Source organism: Solanum verrucosum, unplaced genomic scaffold (genome assembly GCF_900185275.1).
Source record: "Solanum verrucosum unplaced genomic scaffold, falcon-dt-bn FXZP01000049.1, whole genome shotgun sequence".
Classification (NCBI taxonomy): Eukaryota; Viridiplantae; Streptophyta; class Magnoliopsida; order Solanales; family Solanaceae; genus Solanum; species Solanum verrucosum.
Window position 1 is genome coordinate 111,735 of NW_026020221.1, and position 24,310 is coordinate 136,044.

At 33.4% G+C, this 24,310-nt stretch overlaps 2 protein-coding genes across 2 annotated transcripts in view; both read right to left on the reverse strand.

Moving 5' to 3' along the window:
• The window catches only part of LOC125831588 (pentatricopeptide repeat-containing protein At5g01110-like), an 809,602-nt gene that overhangs the window by 111,378 nt on the left and 673,914 nt on the right, over positions 1-24,310 (reverse strand). The gene's annotated exons all lie outside the window — the stretch shown is intronic.
• Positions 3,736-6,687, reverse strand: LOC125831626 (F-box protein PP2-B10-like). The gene is made up of 3 exons (XM_049510795.1): positions 6,343-6,687; positions 4,718-4,836; positions 3,736-4,601 (listed from the first exon to the last, which is right to left on the reverse strand). Exons 1-3 carry the CDS (start codon positions 6,625-6,627, stop codon positions 4,112-4,114), a joined length of 894 nt encoding a protein of 297 aa, XP_049366752.1. The 5' UTR covers positions 6,628-6,687; the 3' UTR covers positions 3,736-4,111.

The window sequence follows — 24,310 nt, forward strand, 5'->3', positions numbered from 1 at the left end:
AGTGTGTCTGAGATGATTTTGTATATTTATACAGTTTGTGCCAATCTAGAACTTGCCTTGTTGGTCCTACTAAGATAATATAGGCTGGGAATTGGGAAATAATCATAGGCCTTTGTTGATAATAAGTCCACTTAAGCCTAAAAAAACCAACCAAAAGAAATAAATGCTCCATTCGATCCAAATGTTTGAGCCTGATGAATACCATTTCTATCAATACACCTAACTCACCTTCCCTAAAATATATTTTGGCGTTGGTCCCTCATTGGACATTGTGCACCTTAACTTAGGCCAAAAGCCTAAGTTAAGGGTGTCTAATTCAAAAGTTACCTTAATCTTGGCCCTGGTCCTACCTAGGACATCCTGCACCTCAACTCATGCAAAATACATAAGTTGAGGGTGGCTAGGAAGAAGAAAAATTGAAACAAAAGTGTATGAAAAAAGTTGTTTGTAAAGGGAAAAAAATATAGTAAAAGATGTGACTGAATACAAAATAAATAAAAGAGTGAAAATGCTTGAATAAAATATGAAGAAAAATGAAGCAAGAAAGAATGATAAGTTAAAGTCACATCCATGCTGAAATAAGTCAGAAAAATAAAACAATGCCAAAATTGGTTGTGGAAAGAGGTAAATGCCCAATGTAATGTCAAGAAGAGTAGAAAAGTCACTAAACTACCCCAAATATACCACACCTGACCCTGAGCCTATGTTACAAGCTGAGAAAGCCCTATAGTGATCCTAGTTAACTAGTCTGGAAAGTCAATGCAGTGAAAATAAGGGCAAGCCTATGGTATTGAGCACTAACTATATTTGAATTCACTTCTGAGCGTGAGTGTTTACTGAATCCTTAAGCTAAAATATCATATTTTGTGTGAGAAAAATGATTTCTTTGTGGTAAGGGCACTAGTTACATTATTGGAAAGTTGGTATCTTGGTGATTGTTGACCGTGTATGTAGTGATATCTCTTAGTCTGTCTATGTCATGTTTTGATCCGCATGAGTTAGCTAATTGAGTCTAAATGAGAAGATTTGCACTGGGTGAAATAGTTGATAGAGAAAGCCAAATGATTTCTTGAGTTTGTGTGTTTGCTTCTACATGAGTGTTGTTTAGAGTTTAGTTTGTCGTTTGAGGACAAACAACAATTTTAAGTTGAGGGTGTTGATGTACCGTGAGTTTATGATATTTTTGATGCATTATACTTGACGTTTGTGTAAGTCTTGGGCATTTTGTTATTAGATATGATGGTACTTTGATATAATTTTTGCAGGAAATAGGTTTGGAGCAGTTGAGTGAGAAAAGAGCTGAAGTAGCAGAAGTTGGCAGTGACGGAGCCCAACCACGATTCATCGTTTGATCGACGAGCCGTAGGTAGGGGCATGAAAAGTAAGTTCAAGGAAGTTTGACTAAGTGTGGAACCACAGAGGCAAACGACGCCCCTTAGTATTGACGACGAACGTAGGTCATATGTCGTCGTTTGATTAAGAAAGTTGAGTTCCAGTACTTGAACCACGGAGGAAACAGACGGACTGTAAATTGACCGTAAGTGATGACCGTCGATTGAAGACAGAGAATTTTGACCTACTGCTGAACCATGGAGGAGAACCATGGACCGTTGGCTGATCCACGGTCCGTCGTTTGCAGCCATCGATCGAAACTGCCCAAACCGCAATTTCCTATATTTTCTTTTTCTACTTGGTTTAGGATTTAGTTTCTATAATATAAGTTGTATTTTTCGTTTTTGGGTTGTTGGACCTTTTTGGAGACTTTGTTTTTGGCTGTTGGAATTATTTTGCAAACACTTTAGCATCTTAATTGTTAGAGTTCGTTTTATGCAATTTGCTTTTGATTTTCAATTCAAGATTACGGTATTCATCTGTTCTAATTGTAAGTTCATGATTTATCTTATTAACCCTAATATGAATTGTGAATTCTTAAGCATGAGTAGCTAAATCTACAATTAGGGTTGTGGAAACCATGAGCAATTAACAATGTATGACTAATAATTAAGTAATTCTAGAATAGTGTATGCATGTATCGTTAATCCTTTCGTTTTGAATGCTTTTTAATGGTGGCCAGTGTTAGAACTCGCCTCATTCCTACTTGCCGGACCAAAGAAGTAATGAATGAGAAAATGATTGAACAACAGAGATTTAGACGTGTCTATCTGCTATCTAATAGTTTGACCCTAATCATGTGAAGGCTAATATGGGGTTAAAGATAAGGGTTAGTAAAGTATACACATGTAGACGGACCAAGTTACGTGGTGAAATTCCCTGCTTGGAGGACCAATCACTTAGGGATACCCAACTTATCAACCTTGCAAGTTAACACTAGGATAGAGTTACTATTAATAGGAATACTGCGTTAAGAGCTTGTGGGGAACACTTATGCCCTAGTTTTTTCATCTTATATTGATATCTCAAACTACGAATCCTATTTACTTGTTATTTATTGATACAACTCAACAAGCTGCTATTTTATTTACAAACCTCCCTTTTTGTTACCTTTTTTCAGAAATAATTTGACTAAACATAGATAATCGTAAGTTAGCCTAAGTATGAATCATATTCCTCGTGGGATCGACCCTAACCCAAAAGTTAGGTTCTTTATTTGACAACGACCACTTATAATTCTTTCGGGAGGTGTAATTTGGGCCTATCAGGTACCCGAACCAACCGGATGATATTTCGTACTAGGCGTGGTACCCAACCTAACCATTAGTAAATTTGTACCAGAGCAATCCCGAGCCAACCACCAATCACAAACAACATGCACAATCACAATGAACAATCACACTTGAGGCCACAAATAAATCAAATAGGTTCATTGCATGCATGAGATTATTAACATAATGTCATTTTACATTCATCCCTTATGTTTTTTCAATGATTTCGTGATGATGGTCACACTATTACGAAAAGGTGGATGTATGTAAGATATAAATTTGATCGATTTGACGTCTACATTCTTATCACTAAAAACATTATAATCTTAAAATTACAGGTCCAAAAATGATTGAGATTAGCCTTCACATGATTAGGGTCGGGACCTATATGAATAGGCACGTCTGTGTATATATACCTTTGGATAGAGTTACATACATACATATACATACATACATACATACACACCGTGCCAAAAGTATTGAGATTGAGTGAACCTATTGATTGTATGTTATATCATCCAATAAAATTAGTTTTAATATATACATTTGATTTAATTATATGAAAGAAATCGTCATGCTTAAAAAATTAGAAATTTACAATGTGACAAACTTGAAAATTTTGAAAGATTAAAGCTATATAATATATAAAGTACAACTACTTATCTAGGTGTTTGCCAATTTTATATTTTCTTTTATACAAGATAGATATAAGATTCAAATTTCTATCCTCAAATAGAGAGGTTCATACAATCATCATTGCATTATATGATACTTCGAGCGTGGGCTCACTCATTTATATTTAAATATTTTTTAAAAATATAACACTACTTTATATGATTTCAGGAGGGGAGCATGGGTTCACGTGAACCCGGTAACCCCCCCTGCATACACCTCTATTTATATATATTGACAAGATTTCTCATGAATCATTACCTATCAACTTAATTTTTAATGGATTGAAATGGATTGAGCTAATAAGTCAGTACTAATTGAGCGGGTTGAGTTTCATTTTGCCATCCTGGAAACGGACTACAAGAATTCACAACTTAGCCGCATTCGGTCTTAGACACATAGTTGAAACAAATTAATATATTAGTAGCCAAACAACGGAAGGGACGCATTACATCAAACATTAAACGCCAAAGGCATTATACATACATCAGTAGGTGCACACAAGCTAGCTGTGGCACTATCGTTATAAAAACAATCAAATGTACTCGAGACGAGAAGGACGAAAATTGTGCACTTCCTTCTATAGATCTCAGCCACGAGTGTGTCGCTATAAGAATTATACTTGGGGATTTTAGCCTTCTACTCGGCAGGTTTCTCATTTTATTTTAGATGGAAGTAACATCTCTACCTCCGGGAGATATTGGTTACGTCTGCGTACACTCTACCTTCCCCATACCCCACTGAGTGGAATTTTACTGGATATGTTGTTGCCCTCCTTACTCCTTAGGCCTGATATCAATCCCTTCAATAATTAAGCCAGCTTTCCTGTCACCTCCCTTTACCTCTGTTAAACTAATCTCTACTTCAGCTTCTTGTCCCCTCTTGATAAAGAATTCTCCCAACTCAATTTCCATCCACCCATCACTTCTCTGCTTAGGATGACACCCTTTTGGTGCATCTTCCGTTTCCTCTCTCAATATGCGAGCCATGTGGTGGGTGAATATTCCTAACCGTCTCGGGACTACTTGGTATCTGTACTGTCTCCTTCCTCCCTGAGGGTTCAAATAAAATGTATGTGTATATCTTTCATGCCCAGCAATCCCTACTGAACTCTCTGCAGGTTGGTTTTCAAATCCACAGGTCCTGGATTTTGTCGTGAACACAAGGTAAGCGCCATATCTAGTGTCAGGGGAGAGCATGTTGGTGTTTATTTTGCCAGATATGTCAAACCAGCAGACATCAAGAAGCTCGGCAACTTCTGAAAACCTATTTAATTACCACACAAAATCAATCAAACATCAAATGACAAAATGCGGCCTTTGCCCTCCTTACTTCTCTAACCACTTATCAAAAGTTGTGTTTATGTGCATTAAAATATATACCTCGACTCAGGAAGGGTAATCCATCTCCAATGCTTAGGCGTGTCGACCCAAATAATTTGCAGCGACCTTGCAGCTAACATGTAACATTTCTTTCCACTCCATTTCTCCAATGAGAAGCTCTAATTTAATTTGCATCAACAGTTACTATGTCAGTCGGATACTTAGCAATTAAGAAACTAACAAAATGAAGCATGAATATAGTGTGGGTCTAAGCATAGAAAGCAAGAGCAAAATGAGTTACTATATCACATATGGACCAAAATTCAAAAGCAAAAAAGATAAAGAATGTCACTTTCATATACTTAAAACTTTGATGGTGGAGCCACACTATCTATTGGTGGGGGCAAACTGGTCCCATTAGTTATTTGTTTTTCTTCAATTCCCTTTACTACTACTCAACAGTCAAAGGACAAAAAAGACAGGGAAAAAGGGACAATGGTGAAAAGGAAAGGCTGTGGTTTATGCAACCTGAAATGGAAACCATAAGTATATCACTGTTTTGAAAGTTACTAATTTGATATCCATGCAAAACAAAAGTACAACAAACACTAGAAACCTCATTTTTCACATTGATAGACTATCATTTTCACACACATGATGTATTATATATATATCATCAAACCGTTCGTTTATAGCGACTATATGCATGAAATAATCTTCAAGTCGACTTAAGATCGAGACCAAGACTTTACTAGAGACTTCAACGTCTTTATTATGTTTACTGGACCAATTCAATCTTTGAAATAACAATTCTAGAAACAAATTTCGATCATTATAATTTCCCCATCAATTTATGTTTTCATATGTACACTATAATTATCTCAAGTAAAAAATGCAAAAAGTGTTAATAGGGAAATTAAACACATAGGTATACGTCATAAATATAGATTTATCTCTAATGCAACATGGATAATTTCCATTGAATTATCAAACAGATCTTTTTCCCAATTCACTCTGCTTCTTTATTCATAATTTGTTAGATAGTTATGAGAACAATCTTTCAACTACTGAATGATCTGGTTGCTTGAGCGACGTAGGATCTTCTCTTATAGTATATAATTAACTTGCACAGAGATTTCATATTTGAAAGGCACCCAATTAGGTAAATTAAAGCATGAAGTAATGCTTAATCAATCGATCAAAGTTCTAGGTTTTAAGTTCAGAACAAATCGTTTGATAGATGCTAAGTACCAAGAATACACATACTCCCTTCTCGTTCTACTTACATACCATATTAGCCATTTGCATTTCCTTGAGTTATTTTACTAATTCATCATTATTTGTTCTTTGATCTTTTAATACATTGGTAATCTCTCTCCACATATAGTGGATAAGGATGCTCTCCCCTTGACCAGAAGTCTCGATTCAAGATTAGTCAGCCTAAAATCTCTCTCCAATCCAACAAATACTGCTCACTCTATCAATGCTAATTTCTAAGGGTAAAATTGGAAATAAATAATTACTAGTTCTTTGTTGATTTTCTGGATAAAATAGTGGCATGCATTTAGTTCAAGAGTACTTCCAATGTGACTTTAATTAATTAACAACAACAAATTGAATATTGAATAAAATTAATAATAACCGAAAAAAAACAATTAACTATAAAAGTTGAATAAATTACTAACCTTGGTACCACCGTCGATGAGAATAGGATTATCACATAGGTATAAGTAAAGGTCTCTCTTTGAACCGACATTAAGTGAATCTGGACCATCAATGGACCGGGAAATGATATCATAATAATCCGGCGGTAAGAACCGGTCCCAAACGGCGTCAGATTCAGCAGCTGACCGGAAAGTTGAAGCCACCAGCGCCAGCCGGCAGGCGTCCTTCGGACTTGTTAACGACAGTGCGGTAGCTATACAACCTTCCGGCAGTTCGTCGCCGCAGGCGATTCTCTCCACCGCCATTCGCTGTATCTATATATAGGTAGAGGTGCAGCAAAATTGTTGTATAGTTTCAGATGAATTATAGAGAAGATCGTTATATCATGTCGGGTGAGTAGGAATCTTGGCCTATTTATAGGAGAGTTATTATGCTTTTAAACAAGGCAAAACGCATAAATTATTTGTTTCTCTAACCACTTTTAATTATCATAATTTTTTTTAGAGTCAAATTATAAAAACTTGACTAATATTTTACAATTTAATTTTTCATTATATTGATATGTAAAAAATTTCAATTTATAGTATTTTTCCTATAATTTTGAATATCTAAATTCTTTTGTTTGAAATATTAAATTAATATAATCCAATTCAACTTTTAAAATTAGTCAAATTGATTTTCAAAAAGCGCAACATAACAATTAAAACTGAACAAAGGAGTAGGTACATGCTTAAACTGTCACAATCTATAACACATACTCCCCTCATCCCTTTTTAATTTTCATGTTGCATTTTTTAAAAATCAATTTAATTAATTTTCAGAATTAAATTAAATCACATTAATATGATATTTTAAATTTAAAAAAATTATATTAAAAAATAATACGAAAAAATACTATAAATTGTAATTTATCATAAAATGTTAATCAAAGTTCTTATTATTTGATTCTAAAAAAGGAAACCATAACAACAATCAGATACTGGGTTCAAAACAAAGAGATGTAAATCTTCTTAGTGGCATTTCGCAAAATTTCTATCTGAAAAAATATTAAACTCCGTTACGTTCAAAAGAACAAACTAAAGGAAAAAATCGATTAGTAAAATATTAATATTAATGAAATAAATTTAGTTCAAAAAATATATCAATCAATTGACCAAATTCAAAGTGAAGTTGAGTCGAGTGACGACAATAACACACAAAAATAAAAACAAAAAACTCTCTTCTCAATTCTTTAGAAATCAAGAAAATACTTCTATATAAACACATTAATTTTGCTTTCTCTCACTAAAATGAGGGACAAAGTCTCTTTCCAAAAATTAATGTTAAGAGGTTATTTTGATAAAGTGTTAGAGGTTATTTCCCTTGGTGTGCCTCTGATGCTCTGTCATATTTGTTCACCTAATGGCTAATGTAGTACCTTACCAATACTGCAATATATAATGTTAGAGGTTATTTTAATAAAGTGTATTAGAAAAATAATGCACGAATTATTCATATATATTATTAGTATCTAATTATTTAGTACACCTTTTTAATTTATGTAGAACTATTATAAATATTAGTATATATTTTATTTTGTATTAAGGTATGTATAACTAATACATAGAAATTTATGATATTAATTAATGATGCAAAGAATTTTAATGCTTTGCATTAAAATAATTAAAGATATATGTGCGTCTCATCAAAACTTTTTCCATATTTTTTCATCGTATTTGTGGAGGGTACTTTTATAAATAAAATAATATTTTTGAAATTATGTAAAGCATACTATTTTTAATACACTAAACCAAACACTACATAAGAAATAATCTTAACATATCTAATGTAAGCATAACTAATACCAACATTACTAATATACGATACTCAACACTATTATTATATACCCTATCAAATGACCCCTTAATGTATATCTAAACAATGGGTTAAATTCATATGTGGTTACAAGCTATAAAATAATTACAGAATTATACATAATTATTTTTATTACATTAATATAACTTAACTTTCGACGCTCTAACGTAAAATCGTAAAATTTTCTTGTCGTATTAAAATTTAATTTTTTTCCACTATAGTTAATTATAAACCTTTATCCATAGAATAATAGAGTTATGGGAATATTTTGTCCTTATAATAATGTATATATTTTGATTTTCTTTTTATAGTGGGTAAAATTTAATAATTTTATTGTTATTTTAGGTAAAGTTCAGTTACAATAAATAAAACTTGGCATGGCTAGCTATGTGTGTTTGAATTTTGATAGGAAAAGAAATATTTTCCATAGGAAAAAAAGGAGAATTTTTACTTATTTTCTAATATGAAAGTAAACAAAAAATATAATCACCATAATAGTTATAAATATATAATTTAAATAAATACTATAATAGTGAAACAAGACGGATGAGAATTAATGGAGTGCGGGTAGCAGCCGCATGACTGCATGAGACAATCAAATTTAAAATATTATTTTTGAAACTCGTTTTTTTTTTTTTTTTTACTTTTAACTAGAAAAATCATTTTCCTAATTTATAAAAAAAATTAAAATATTTCCTTCCCTAACAAACATTGTAAAAAGTAAAAATCAGGAATGTATCCTTGAGATTGTTCATGCCTCTTCCCTCACAGAAAAAAAAGTATTTTGATTATTAGGCATCTGAACTTTTTACTTTTGAGAGATTAATAAGAACCTTCTTCTCGAAGAAATTATTAAAGCATAGAATAAAGTTTTATTCATTTTAATTTCATTGGAGAGTGGACAAGTACCAGTAGATAAGAAAAATACCATAAGAATCGAACATAGCATCTTGGTCGAAAATGTAAATCACACATAATTCCACTACCACCCAATTTTTAATGCTGAAATTACTGTCCTAATTAATCAGACATCAAACATATGGATCTAATAAGGCAAATACTCATATATATATATATATATATATATATATATGAGTAGTGGGTAGTAAATTATCACCCCTAGTCTAGATAATAATAGCAAACCTTAATCATATGTCACTATAACAAAAATTGCTTTTCAGCAGCAATAAATATACATATTAATAAAGAGTGTTTATCAACATTAGTTAACTCCCATTGAATATAATGTTGCTATAAACTTTAGAAACATTACAAAGAGTGTTAATCATCTATAAAAAAAAACTTTTTTAACAATAATTAAGTTATTATAATTAGTTAATTATCGATAAAGATCATTTTTGATGTAACGTGTAAAGAAGCAAAAAGATAGATGCCCTAATTTTATTTTATTTTGGGTTGTGAATTTACAGTCACTGAATAAAATGAGGGCAATGTTAATGTTTTCTTTTTAAAAATTCCAAATTTAGATAATTTTAAAAAATAAAAAGAAAAAGAACAAAAGCTAGTTGTTAAACTAGCATATAGCATGTAGAAAGTTAAAAAAAAAAAGGAGTGTTAAAAGTGAGGAATAAATGCTGTGGTTGAATCCTTAGCCATTAAGGCTAAGCTTTGAGAACATGCATATTCCCCTTTTATTTACTATGGTTTTTATTTTGTAATATATAATGGCACCTTTTATATTCTTTTTCTTTAACTTTTATTTTGTGGGATATAAAGATTAAAGAAAAATTAAGAAAAAGTCAACCTTTTCTGAGTATGAAAGAGAAGAAAATTAAAGAAAAAGGTTCAAAACCTTCAAATCTGACCTCACTTGTGTGCAAGACACGTCGACATCCCATACTTGTTACTTCCTTGGTCGCAATTTATAAGACAAAAATATTACTCTAATGTTTTATTATATTTCAAGTTTTTGAGTCAAATATGTGGTTTTAATGAATATTTTAAGGTGTAGTTTTTATTATACTAATATAATTGACATTTATATTGTAGTATTTTTGTACAGTTTTTATATATCTGAATTTTTAGTTTTTAATGTGAAATTAATCTAAATCAATTAATCTAGATAAAAAGATTAATCAAATTAATTCTCTAGAAAAAAAAAATAACAAGTGTTTTGAGACGGACAAGGTCATTCTGTGTGCATTGATACACAAATTATATCTATCAATAAAATATAAAGTGTAGTTTTTATTATACTAATATAATTGACATTTATATTGTAGTATTTTTGTACAGTTTTTATATATCTGAATTTTTAGTTTTTAATGTGAAATTAATCTAGATAAAAAGATTAATCAAATTAATTCTCTAGAAAAAAAATTAACAAGTGTTTTGAGACGGACAAGGTCATTCTGTGTGCATTGATACACATAAATTATATCTATCAATAAATTATAAAGTAATCGTTGTTCAAATATAAAGCCCAATAAGGTTGGGGTTGAATCTCACAAAAAATTATGGTAAAAATATTATTCGTATGTGTAACAAAAACATATGAGACCTTTATTTCTAAAACAATTTCGAAAATTAAAGTTTAAAAGGCATTGATTTTGTTATTGCTCAGTAACTAAATACTTAGTTGTTTATCAATGAGAATGCAAAACTAAGAATGTGGACTCCCATTGTAAGTCGTAACGTTGATCCATTTACTTTTACGAAACTCTAGTTAAATAATTTTAGGTGTAAAACAATCAACTTTTTAAAGTATAACTATAGTCCTTCCTCATCTAGAAGATATTACCCTAAGTCCTCACAACACTTAAGTACTGCTTTAACAATTGCTATTCTATGTCAAGTAGATTATTACTGTCAGGTCCCAAATCCTTTGATGAAACCCGAGTCCCAAAAATTTTGTGCTTATATCACTCCCCGAACCTATACCCTGAACGTGGCCGACACTCAAGAATCATTGATGGTTCTCAAGCGAACCCTTGGCCTGGCTGACTATACTTAGCGGAAGACTTACTCAAGCGATAAAAGACTTGAATACATAATTTTATGAACAATTAAACTCAAAGTAAATACTCAACTCAAACTGTCTGTAAAATAGTCAATAACATAAGTACAATAGTTTGCAAAAACATCTCAAGGAAAAGTAAATACTGAAAAAATCCTCAACTCTATCTATCTATGAAACCTCTATCACTCAAGATTGATGTCAGACAAGACCCATGGCATCTCAAGACACTGACTAGAAAATAAACGTGAAGTCCCTAGAATGCAAAGAGGCTCACCCAAGCTATCTGAAGTGCAAAGTGATCTCAACGACACGCCTGTTGATGCCCTTGAACATCTGTATTTGTATCATAATAGATGCATGTCGAATGACATCAGTACATTGAATGTACGAGTATGTAAGGAAAGCTGAATGCATAAATAACTGAATTGATAAGACTAAAAGAATACTCACCTCAACTCAACTCCAATACAAAAACAATAATAAGAGATGCAATGGTTAAAGCTTCATAAATACAAGATACTAACTCAAGGATGTTTATTAAAATACAATAAATTACTCTTTACTCTTATTTGGGAGATTCTCTAACCGACAACCATTATTATGATATATGTGATGATATAGCGTCTTGCCCACCCTGCCAGAATTATCCTATACCTTGTCGGGGTATAGACCACCTCAACTAAGTGGATCCACTAAGCAATAAGGATTCATTTGAAAAGTATGATCCTTTACCCATGTTGGCATACATGGTTTGTGGGGATTTTGAGTTGTCTGAACTCATTCCCGTATCGGTGCTCAATACTACTCCTAATAGTATATGCTCATACTCAAATGTATAGAACATACTCTTCCTCTAGTTTGACATAATTGCTCAAACTATCCTATTAAAAGAGGTAACTGCTCTGAAATATCTCTGAACTCATAAACTTCATTTAGAAATCAAAGTTTCTCTTTTCTCAAAATAATACTATTTTTCTTCATGTAAAAATGAAATATTTGGGAAATAATTAGTTCTCTTATACTCTTTCTCAAACTCCTCTTTACTTCCTCAAAACCACACTTTAAAACACAAATGCTGGCTTTAAAAGATTCTCAAAATTTATAACTTAAAATAGGGTTCATGCTGAAATATAGACATGAACGAATCAACTCAAGGATCTCAATAACAATATAGAAAACTCAATACTCAAAACTTGAGAAATCAAGAACTTAAAACTCAGCGATATCACTCATCTCAAGAATACTCAATTCATAGGGTTAATGCTGAAATATAGACATGAACGACTCAACTAAAAATTCTCAATAACAATATATAAAACTCAATACTCGAAATAGAATTTCAAAAAGAATTAGGAACTCAAGAACTCAAAATCAACTTATCTTTGCTTTCTCAGAAAATTAGTTAAAGATCATTGTTGGTTAAAAATGATACTCAATAATAACTCAACTAAAACTTTCAAACTTTTCTCTTAAACTCACTTTAGTTTTGAACGTGCATTAAGACATGTGATTAGGATATGCCGGAATTTTCAAAGGTAATTGGAGCCTATAAGAGATAATACAGAGAAGGGAAACGTGAACACAACTTAAAGGAACATGTGTTGAATGAAACAATGAGAGATTAACCTAGCGACCCCTTGGTATATTGCTGGCGCAGGGCGCCAGACATTGAACTTAAAAAGTCAGGCCTCGACACACTGTTGGTGCGCCGCCCCATACCCCGAACTACTGAAGTTCAGCCTTGGCGCTTTCATTGCGCGCCACCCAGGCCCCTACCCAGCACCCCCAATGAATTTTCAAGCTTAAATTAGGACCCCAAATTAGTTTAGAATTGAGAAATCGTTCCCAAACTCTTCTTGTTTCTCAAACTCGAAACTAATACATGTGACCTTTCATACAATTCCTTTAGAAAACATGACTTTACTAAATCAATAGGGTTCTTGTGATACTAAGCATGAACAACACTATAAGATTCAATTAAAAAGAATCAAAACCTCAATTGTTAAAGAACCAAATTCAATATCAAGAACTACGAATGAATCCTCTAGATGTAACGATTTCTTGACTAAATTGAGATGTAGGGCGTGAGGACGACCAAGTCCAACACTGTGAGAAGCCTTACATACCTAGAAATAACAAAGGATCTTGGTGAAAATCATTGGAACCTTGAAGATGCTTGAAACCTAGCATTTTCTCCTTTTGGAACCTTGCTCTAATTCCTCTAAGCATTAAAGAACTTGAAAAGATGTTGTAACACTGATTGGACCCTTAATTCGGTGAAGAAAAAACGTGTTTAGGCTTAGAAGGGATGGAAAAAGACCAAACTATCCCTCTAAAACGATTGAGGTTCCTTAAAAGAGAGGCTTCACTAAAACAAGCATATGTTTTAAATGGGAGCTCGGAATGACGTAAACTTGGAGGCATTGGAAAGAGAATTCAAATACCTTTAATTTGATAGGTCATGTGCCACCTAATTCTTTTTGTGCTATGAGATATAATTGTTTGAAATTGACCCAAGTAAAATTTCATATTGAAACTCAATTGGTAAGAAAGCTTTCAACTCAACTTTGTGCCAGGGACTCTAGTGACCTTAATTCATATCCAAAATCATTCTCACACTAAAGAATTGACCTTAACACCTAAGAAAAATTAAGAATCACTCAGTACAATCTTATTCACAAATGAAGAATGGTTCAAGTCTTAACTTAGAAATTTTCAGGATGTTATAACTTCGTTTTTTTTTTCCTAATCTTTAACTTCTTCTTTTTTTCAATTAAGTAAAGAATATATACATGTTCTAATGCAGGCCTCACTAGCATTCATAGAAAACGAAAGACTAATCATATACCAAAAATTACTGTCTATAATTTATGTATGTGCTCTATTTTATTGGTACTCTCCTTTAAGGCTCCCCAACCTCAGCCAGTGGCGGAGCCAGAAATATTATCAAGGATGTTCAAACCTTAAAAGATTGAATTCTTTTTCTTGCGGAGTGGGTATAAAAACATTTTTTTACTGATGAGTGAGTGCACCAAAATTTAAAATTAAATTACATATCATTTAACTAAATCATATGAAAACTTAAAATTATAAAAATATCAATGGTATATATCAAAACTAATGGAGAAGAATCAAGAAAAAACAATTTTAGCTATTAGTTGAATACACCCTCTCTAGTTCATATTAAGTGAATTTTTTTTTACTCTCCCTTTTAATTAGATTCTTAACTATTTTATATTTTCTAAAAGAATAGTTTAGAAAAAATTAAAAGGATAACAATGCAAAGTACTTTAATTTTATTTTTGACGTAATTTTTTAAGACTATATTATACTCTAACAATTTACTTAATATGAATCAAAAAATATAAAGAAAACTATGTTATACTCTAACAATTTACTTAAAATGGACTTAAAATATATAGAAACAATAACATCTTAATTATTAGGTTAATAAATTCATTGAATAAACTGTAATAAAATTTAAGGCTAGAAATAAGAAGATAAAAAATTGTGTTAAAACATAGCAATCTAGGATCAAACCTAGGACCTCAAAGACACAAAGGAGTATACTTACCACTAGACTATCAGTCTCTGTTGTGTTTAAACATGTTCATTTATTAAGATATCTAGTTAATAAAGAATAATTTACTCATTTACATGGTCGGATTTTTAGACAAAGGATGTTCGGCTGTGTAACACCCCGAAAATTCTACCTCAAATGAAACCTTGAAAATTTTCTACAATCTGGTACCACGAAAGACACCTACGGCCCGTAGGTGGGTTCGTGGAATCATGCTCTTGAAAATTGGTTCTCAGGTTTAAGGTTAACGAGATGACCTATGGGTCGTAGAAACATCTACGGTCCGTAGAATGACCTCGTGGAAACAAAGTCCTAAAAGGCTCCCAGTAAATTTTCTATGGATGAGCAAGACGATACATCAAAGTTCTTACGGACCGTAGAAAGGATCCGTAGTCCCCAACTTATGAAATCCATACAACTCAGCATGTTCCTACGAGAGGGTCTACAACCCGTGGACTTTTGTATGGACCGTAGATGGCCTTTTGTAGATGGATTCTGTCAATTTATAAGAAGATTTATTTTAAGTATATTCCTAACCTTTAAAAATCTAAATCCCTATATTTTTACGCCTAATTAAGGTCACTAGAATCCCCTAGCACAAAGTTGAGTTGAAAACTTTCTTATCAATTGAGTTCAATATAAGATTCTACTTACAACTTCAAATGACAATACCTCTTTGCTCATAAAGAATTAGGTGGCCCATGATCTATCAAATTAAATGTCTATGGATCCTCTTTCCAACGCAGCCAAGTTTTTCTCATTCCAAATTCGGAGTAAGACGTTATGTCTGTTTTAGTGAAGCCCTATCAGGCAGTCGTTGAACTACGACTGGACTTGTGAATGGTAGATATTTCGACGATTGGTAGACCCTTCCGCAAAGGATTTCTGTAATATTTTTTCAGCAACTTCCTGCACACGTAGGGTTATTTCGTTCCTTTCCCAAGATTTTAACCTTATTCTAAGTCATTTTTTTAGTGTTTTAATGGTGTATATCATTCAAGCAACAATTTTTCCTCTCAAAATCATTAATCTAAACCTTCGAGTATATAGAAATTCTCTTAAAACTCACCTAGGGTTCCTCTTCTCCATCAAGAACCCTAAAAAATTCATGCCAAAAATTCAAGATACAAAGAGAAGCCTTCCACCCAAGGTTTTCCCAAGTTCTTCCACTCTAAGAACTTTATAAAAGAGTTTCTTCTCTCAAGATCAATCCCCAAAATTTCAAGCTCAAGATAAATCACGTATCCACCAAACTTTTTCGTTCTAAAAGCTTCATAATCAGGTATGTAAGGCTATCATAGTGATGGACTGAGTTCGTCCTCACGCCCTACATCTATCAAAATTCAGTAAAAGAGTAAACTAGGGTTTTACCCTTAATTTTGAGTATTCTTTATATGAGTAGTATCGCTGAGTTCTGAGTTCTTGATTTTTGAGTATTGAGTTTTCTATGTTATTAGTAAGATCCTTGAGTTGATTTGTTCATTTCTATATTTTATCATGAACCCTATTTTGAGTTATAATTTTTGAGAATCTTTTAAAGCAAATATGTTTGTCTTACACTAATCTCCTGAGAAAGCAAAGACGAGTTTTGACAAAGAATTTTAAACATGATTTGAGTAAGAGTATAAGGGAACTATGTATTCCCAAATGTATCACTTTTTACATTGAGGAAAGAGAAACTTTAATTTCTAAAAAGAGTTTATGAGCTCAGAGATATTTCAGAGTAGTTACCTCTTTTAAGAGGTTTTTTTTGAGTAATTACCTCAAATCAGAGAAAGAGTATGTTTTATACATTTGAGTTTGAGTATATTATTGGGAGTAGTATTGAACGCCGATATGGGAATGAGTTCAGACAACTCAAAATTCTTATAAACCATGTCTGCCACCATGGTTAAAGGATCATACTTTTTAGATGAATTCTTACTGCTTAGTGGATCCACTTAGTTGGGAGGTTCTATACGCCGACATGGTATAGGACAGTTCTGACAGCGTGGACGAGATGTTGTATCATCAAATAACTCATAGTGATGGTTGTTGCTTAGAAAATCTCTCAAATAGAGTAAAAGTGTATTTTTATTGTATCACTTAATATGTTGAGTTCAGAGATGAATAAGTATTTTTGTAAAGTTTTAATGATTTAACTTCTTTATTTCTTTACATTCAGTTGAGTATATATCTATATCTATTGTAGTCCTTTCATTCAACTATTTGTTATTCAACTATATTACATACTCGTACATTCAATGTACTGATTTCATTTGACCAGCATCTTTTGATGATGCAGATACATGTTCTTAGGATCCTCAACAAGAGTCTGTTGACATCACCTCATCCGCTAGTCAACTTTTGAGTGAGACCTCCTTGCTTCCAGAGGACTCCAGTTTTATGACTTGTTTATAGTAGTTCTCTTGAGAAGTCGTGGGTCTTGTCCCGACACTCATCTTTGTATAGTAAAGGCTTCATAGATAGATAATTTTGGAAAATCTTTTAGTTTCCGATGTTTTATTTCAAACTTATGTTTCATACTCAGTATATTCAGAGGGTTTTGAGATTTATTACACTGTTGATTTAACATTTCTTTTAGTTTGATGCTGGTGTATGCATGAGTTAAGTCTCCCGTTTGTAGTCAACCAAGATAAGGGTTTGCTTGGGGGCCAACAATGATTCTCAAGTGCTGGCAATCTCAGGGTGTAGGCACCCATCGTGACAGGCTCCAGCCTTACTTAGCTGAACCTCCGCTCCTAATCCTCTGTGTGGTTAGTTACACATAAAAAATGCAGACATCCCTAACTATGGGGTTAGTTGCCCATAGAAAGTGTAGAAATTGAAATAAAAGTAAAAGAAGACAAGCTTACAATGATCAAGAGGAGATAACTAGATATTCAAGAATTCATACTAAAATTCTAAAACTAGATATTTATAATTTTTTTAAATACATAGTAAAATTTGGAATAATTAGTCTTTGCACATGCACTATCCTTTGCTATGATCGTTTTACGATTGCCGCATCAGATAGGTGACATGTTGTCTCGCTTCCGAAGTTATGGCCATGCACGAACTTATTTATATTGTCAATCTCAAATTTAAATTAAAAAACTAAGATAGCTTACCAATCAACATAAAACTAATTAATTCATTATAAATTGTTGTAATACAGAACATTTAATATATTTTTTTTCGTTTTGATACAACTCTTAACTAATATATATTGAACTATTTAAACTTTGAACTCTGAATATGATATAAATATTTCTTTGTCAAACTCACTAATTGAGTCTTCTGTAAATATTTCTTCTACATTTCTAATATAACATACACGTTAGATTAACTCTATTTTAGTCAGATTTCATCTTATATAAAATGAGATAGATGATGTATTTGTTTCATCTTATTGAGTGATCAATTTTAATATTCATCAATTAATTTAATTTCAATCCACCATTAATTCATGTTTGTTGGATCAATATTTGAATTTTCTACATTTAATATTTTAAGGATTCTTCGTAATTAAGTTAGTTTAGATTAACTGTCAACCATTTAGAAACTTTTTATGTAAAGGGACAAAGTCAACAACCATTAGAGCAAAAGTTTATTTGGGCTGACCACTTTAATCTAGGGACTAGGGATGATTTCTTAATTTTAAACTTTCAACAAATATATAAGAGCAAGTTTTGTTCAAATTCGTTTAGCAAATTAATTATTGTTTAGGAGTAGTTATTTATTTTTATGTCATCCTTTGTTCATATGAGTTAATTTTTAATTTATATTAAGACTGGAAATTCTATGAATTAGTATGAAATTTATAATGAAATTTGTAATTTGATTTTGTCATTATATAAATATTATTTTATTTTATTTTTCCTCAAAATTTTATCAAACTTCGACTTGTTTGATAACGAGTTAGTTAATAGATTATTTTGTTTTCATTCTCTGGACAACTTACAAGTAGTATTATAGCATCTTTTTCTTGGGTATTTTTGTCAAGAATTTTATTCGGCGGTTAATTATATGTTACAATTGTTAGTGGACACTTTTACTTTCTACATGTTTCTAACGTGTTTAACAGGTCCTAGCTTTTAGATTTCAATTATCATTTGTGGTTAAGTTATTTCCTTTTCTTTAGGAGTCCTAGAAGATAGTTTATTGCTTGGTTATCTATTTAAGAGTCGTACTGTAATTCGGTCTCAACATCTTTAGCAATAAGAAGTTTCCTTTTCCTTCAATGTTTCTCAATGTTCTACTCATTACTTTCTTGACGTTTGGTATCCGAGCCAGAAAGAGAGGTCCTCATATCGAGTGTGAGTGTTGGTACTGCATATTGAGAGTTCTTTTTGCAGTACTATTGCAAGTAGCAAAAAGATTGCCTCCGAAATTTTTGTTCAACTCGCTATTCCACGCTTCGATGGCCAGTTCGACCATTGGATCGGAGCATGTTGATGGATAATTTTCTTAGGTGTAAGGAGTTATGGGCAATTGTCAGTATTGGTGTGCAAGAGCTAGCGGCTACAACTACTTTTTTGAAAGCACAAAAAGTGAAGTTAGACGGCCTAAGGTTGAAAGATCTGAAGGCAAATAATTGTCTTTTCCAAGCCATTGAACACTCAATATTGGAAACTATTCTTTGCAAGGATACTTCTAAACAAATATGATATTTCATGAAGAAGAAGTATCAGGGAACGTGTAGGAAAAAAGGGCACTATTGTAAACACTTCGCTCTGATTTTGAGACATTACTAATGAAGATGGGAGAATCAATTTCAGATTACTTCTGGAGGACTATGGCAAACAAATAAAATACGGATTCATGGTGAAAAGTTGGAAGATGTCACCAAAACTATCCTTTGCTCCATGACATCAAAATTCAACTATGTTGTTTGTTCAGCTGCAAGAGGAAAGGTATGAGATTGGCATTAAAAATGAATTTTGTCAGATTGAAGATAACAATTTGGGCTTAATTGCTCAAGTTAAATGACCTCAAACACAATGTTTCCTCTTAAGCTCAATAATATACAACAATCATGTTGCTTAGAAAAATAAGGAGATAATGCGTTGCTGTAGCCTTTTTGATTTGGGCATCTCAAATTTTGCTGGATTAAAAACCTTGCAATAGAAGAATATGGTGATTGGTCTTCCTCAAGTTTCATGTCCATCTGAAATTTATGAAGGTGTGTGGTTAAGAAGCATTCTAACAACTCTTTTCCATAAAAGGGTTCATGGAGAGCAAAGGAGACACTTGAACTTGTCCATATTCTAATGGAGGTAAAAGCTACATAATTAACTTCATTGATGATTTTACTCAAAAAAGTTGAGTATTATTTTGTAAGAAAAGCCTACATTTGCTCCTCCGAACCAACGCGTGCCATTAAGTAGGTCATCAAGGAGGCTCACAAAAATTTAGATCTAAACATCGCTAGGTGCACATATCACATAAAATGGACTATAACACACAAAAAATAGAAAAATCCCTATTGCCCGTTCCGGGCCTTGTTTGAGTTTGAAAAAAACCTACGTATCCCCCTCCGAATGAACGCACACCATTTAATAGGTTGTCATGAGCGCCCACAAAATATTTTGGTCAAAAACTGTCGGGCACACATATCACAAAAAATTCATGAACTATAACACACAAAAAATGAAAAAAATCTTATTTTCCGTTCCAAGCCTCATTTGAATTTGAAAAAGCCAACATTTTCCCCTTCAAACCAACATGCACCATTAAATAGGTCATGACGGATGCACACGAAAAATTTCGGCCAAAAAAATGTCAGGCGCACATATCACTCAAAATCTATGGACGATAATACACGAAAAAATAAAAAAATCCTTGTATCCCATTCTGAGTCTCGTTTGAACTTGGAAAATCTACGTTTGCCCCTCCAAACCAACGTGCGCCATTAAATAGGTCGTCAAGGACGCCCATACAAAAATTCTACCCAAAAAATTGACGGACGGACATTTCACATAAAATCCACGAACTCTAATACATGAAGCATAGATAAATTTTTATTTCTCGTTTCGGGCCTCGTTTGAACTTGAAAAAACCGACATTTGCCCATCCAAACCAACACGCTCCATTTAATAGGTCATCACGGACTCCTAGAAAAAAATTCGGCCAAAAAATTTTAAGGCGCACATATCACACAAAATCCATGGACTATAACACAAGAAAAATGGAAGATTTCCCTATTTTCCCATTTCAGGCCTAGTTTGAACTTGAAGAAACCTACGTTTGCCTCTCCTAACCAACACATCAGTAGTAGTTCGTCACAGACGCCTACAAAAAAATTTGACCAAAAAATTGCTAGGCGCACATATCACACAAAATCCATGGACTATAACACATGAAAAATGGAAAAATTCCTATTTTTCGTTCTGTGCCTCATTTGAAATGAAAAATACCTATGTTTTCCCCTCCAAACCAATGCACACCATTTAATAGGTCGTCATAGCCACTCGTCAAAATTCTCAGCCAAAAAATCACCGGGCACACATATCACACAAAATCCATGGAATATAACACACGAAAGATTTAAAAAAATCTCTATTTATGGTTTTGTGCCTCATTTGAACTTTTAAAAACCTAAGTTTTCCCATACAAACCAATACATGCCATTTAATAAGTCGTCATGAACGCCCACGAAAAATTTTGGCCAAAATATCACTAGGCGCACATATCACAAAAAATCCATGGACTATATAGACGAAAAATAAAAAAATCCTTATTTACCATTCCAGGCTTCGCTTGAACTTGAAAAATCCAAAATTTGCCCCTCTGAACCAACACACACGCTTGAATAGATTGTCACAGACACCCATGAAAATATTTGGCTAAAAAACTGCCGAGTGCACATATCACAAAAATTTCATGTACTATAACACACGAAAAATAAAAAATATATATGTTCTGTTTCGAGCCTTGTTTGAACTTGAAAATATCTACATTTACCCCTTCAAACCAACACGCGCCATATCGCAACTTCTTCAGCTTGTCAATACATTTGGCTTATGAGAATTTTTGTTGATCTAAACGAAAAGAAAGAGAAAGCAATGTAAATTTATTGCAACAACAAATTCACAATTTCAATGGCTAGGAATCTTGCATTTCATAGTATAACAAAATACATTGATGTTCATTTTCTTTTTATTTGTGAGATGATGGTGTAACGACCCGAACCATCGTTACTTATGAAGGGAAAATGTCATGAGTAACTGGGCCCTATTTTCCCGCTAGAGTGGGGAGGTACCACTACAGCGGTGGCGCCCCAACGGGATGGTCGGGGGAAGAACTTAATGGCGCGAAGTCTTATTTTCTCCTATTTCCCCTAAGTGCCAAAGAGAGGAAATGATCACTCCACAAACCCTCAAAAGGCTGCTCTAGGCTTAGGAAGGAAGGAGAAAGAGATTTCTAGCGCAAGGTTGACGACAACTCACTGATTTTCGGCCAAAATCCACCGTCTCGTTGTTCGAAAGTCAGGATTAGAGCTACAATCACTTTGCAGTTGCTTGACACCCAGGTAGACTAGGTTTAGTTATTTGAGTAGTCGTAAATTCGTGCTCACTGCGTAGTATATTGCTAATTGATGGTAGGATTCATGTTAGGCCTTCGGGCACAGAAAAAGATACGGTTGTGCACATACTCCTAGTTGTTAAATATGATCGGTACTGTGAGAAAAGCCTCGTCTTGTGAACTAGGGGTAGGTGATGGTTCGACTCCTCGTTTGTGTTCTATATGTTTGTTACTGGTTCTATTGTATGTGTGCATCTATATGAATAGAGAAACACGAATTAAACCTAATGAAATAATTAAGTATGGACAATTACATGCCATGAACCTGTGGGTTGATTGTGTGACTATGTGGACTGTTCATTATGGTTGTGGTTGTGATGACTGGATTATGTGTCATGTTCCGACACATATATTGTACCGGGTGTCACATTTCAACACATATATTGAATTGGGTGTCACGTTTCAACACATATATATTGGATCGGGTGTCACGTTCCGACACACTGACAGTTTGGGTGTGGGTTCCATGAGAGAACCATTTGTGACTACTGCATTCATATCTACCTGCTATTGATATTGAGAAATTGTATGTTGCAACTAAAAGGGTATGTGCGTTATGCATCCAATATAATTGTGTTTATTGTATTGTAATTCATTATTTATATCTCGTTAATTGGAATTATCTGCGAATAAGCTAGCCCCATCGGTATGTGGTCGGGTAAGTGGAGACCGCGGGGCCATGTGTTACTATTGGCTATTTAGGGAGGTTGTCTGTGTTCTTAAGTAATTAGAAATGGGGGTAGTGTTCATGATCCAAATAGTAGACAGGTCTTACCTTGGGAAGGGAATTCGTATTTGCAACGATTAGAGAGCCTCGTTAGAGTATACTATGTAATCCAGGGCTGAAGAGTGATGCAGAACAAGCAAGGGCATGTCATGAGTGGTTGGCCGGGTTGGTAGTAGTTGTATTCGAAAACTCCTTTATGAGATAGAAAAGTTAAGCTATGATTCAAGAACGGAGCAAGCAGGGTGATAGAGTAGAGGGTTAGAGTCAAGTGTACTAGCGCATTTAAGGCATGTGGGAATGGTATAGGCGAAAGGATAAATGATGAGGAGTGTACTTTCTTATTGCATGTTTCCTTCTGGTTGATTTATTTATATTATGCAGTAGGCATCGGGTTGACCGATGATGCCTACCAGTATGTGTTGTTTGTACTGATACTACTCTTGCTATGCCATTGGGCATAGTCTGGTTGCAGGGTCAGTGATGTTCCATAGGTGAAGACGAAGACAATCTCCAACAACTTATACTCTTCCTTCCCTGTGGTGGGAGCTGTGTCATTAGTTACTGTGTTTTATACCTTGTAATCTTAGAAGCTCTTGTACCTGTTTAGACTAGATCCTTGGAGGTGTTAATTATTTTACAAGTTTAACTTTGGATCGTTTAAAACTCTTTATTATGTAAAAATCTCATAATTTTCCTTTTTTCTCCAGTTTTCTTAATCTTCCATATGTTTTAACCGTTTGGGAATCAAGGGTCTTCCTACTTAAGTGTTAGAGTAGGTGCCCGCACGGCTCGGTGGGTTGGGTCATGACAAATTGGTATCAGAGCCCAGGTTGCCGGTCTCCTAGTACAAGAGTAAATGTGGAATAAGCTCATACGGATGGGTGTGTTGACTTCCACACCTAATCTTTAAGAAGCTATGAAGCATTCTAGGAAGTCGTTCCATTTCTTCTCTTCTTTCGTGCGAGTGGTCGCTTGTGGTATGAGTTGAGTCCAATTGGTATCTTCATATTCCAATTGGTATCTAAACAAAGTGAATTGGATGTCGTAGTCACGGCTAAAGGGACACAAGCAAGGTAAATTGGAACCGAGAAGGTTCCAATTGGTATCTGGCCTTAGAGGCTATACAAATGCATGGATGATCAACTAATGGTCATCCACAAAGTGAATTAATTAATAATTTTGACTTGCCTGTGTGATGTAGCTTGAAATTGTAATTATGTGCATGGTGTGTGAAGTGTACTTGCCTAAATGCTTGAAATTATGTGAATTATGATTGCTTAG

Bases quoted from the DNA above. Each gene is read 5' to 3' on its own strand.
- LOC125831626 (XM_049510795.1), bottom strand. From the start codon at position 6,627: ATGGCGGTGGAGAGAATCGCCTGCGGCGACGAACTGCCGGAAGGTTGT. The intron at 4,837-6,342 runs GTTAGTAATTTA...AAATTAAATTAG, and splicing joins TCATCGACGGTGGTACCAAG to AGCTTCTCATTGGAGAAATG. The intron at 4,602-4,717 runs GTATATATTTTA...GTAATTAAATAG, and splicing joins ATTACCCTTCCTGAGTCGAG to GTTTTCAGAAGTTGCCGAGC.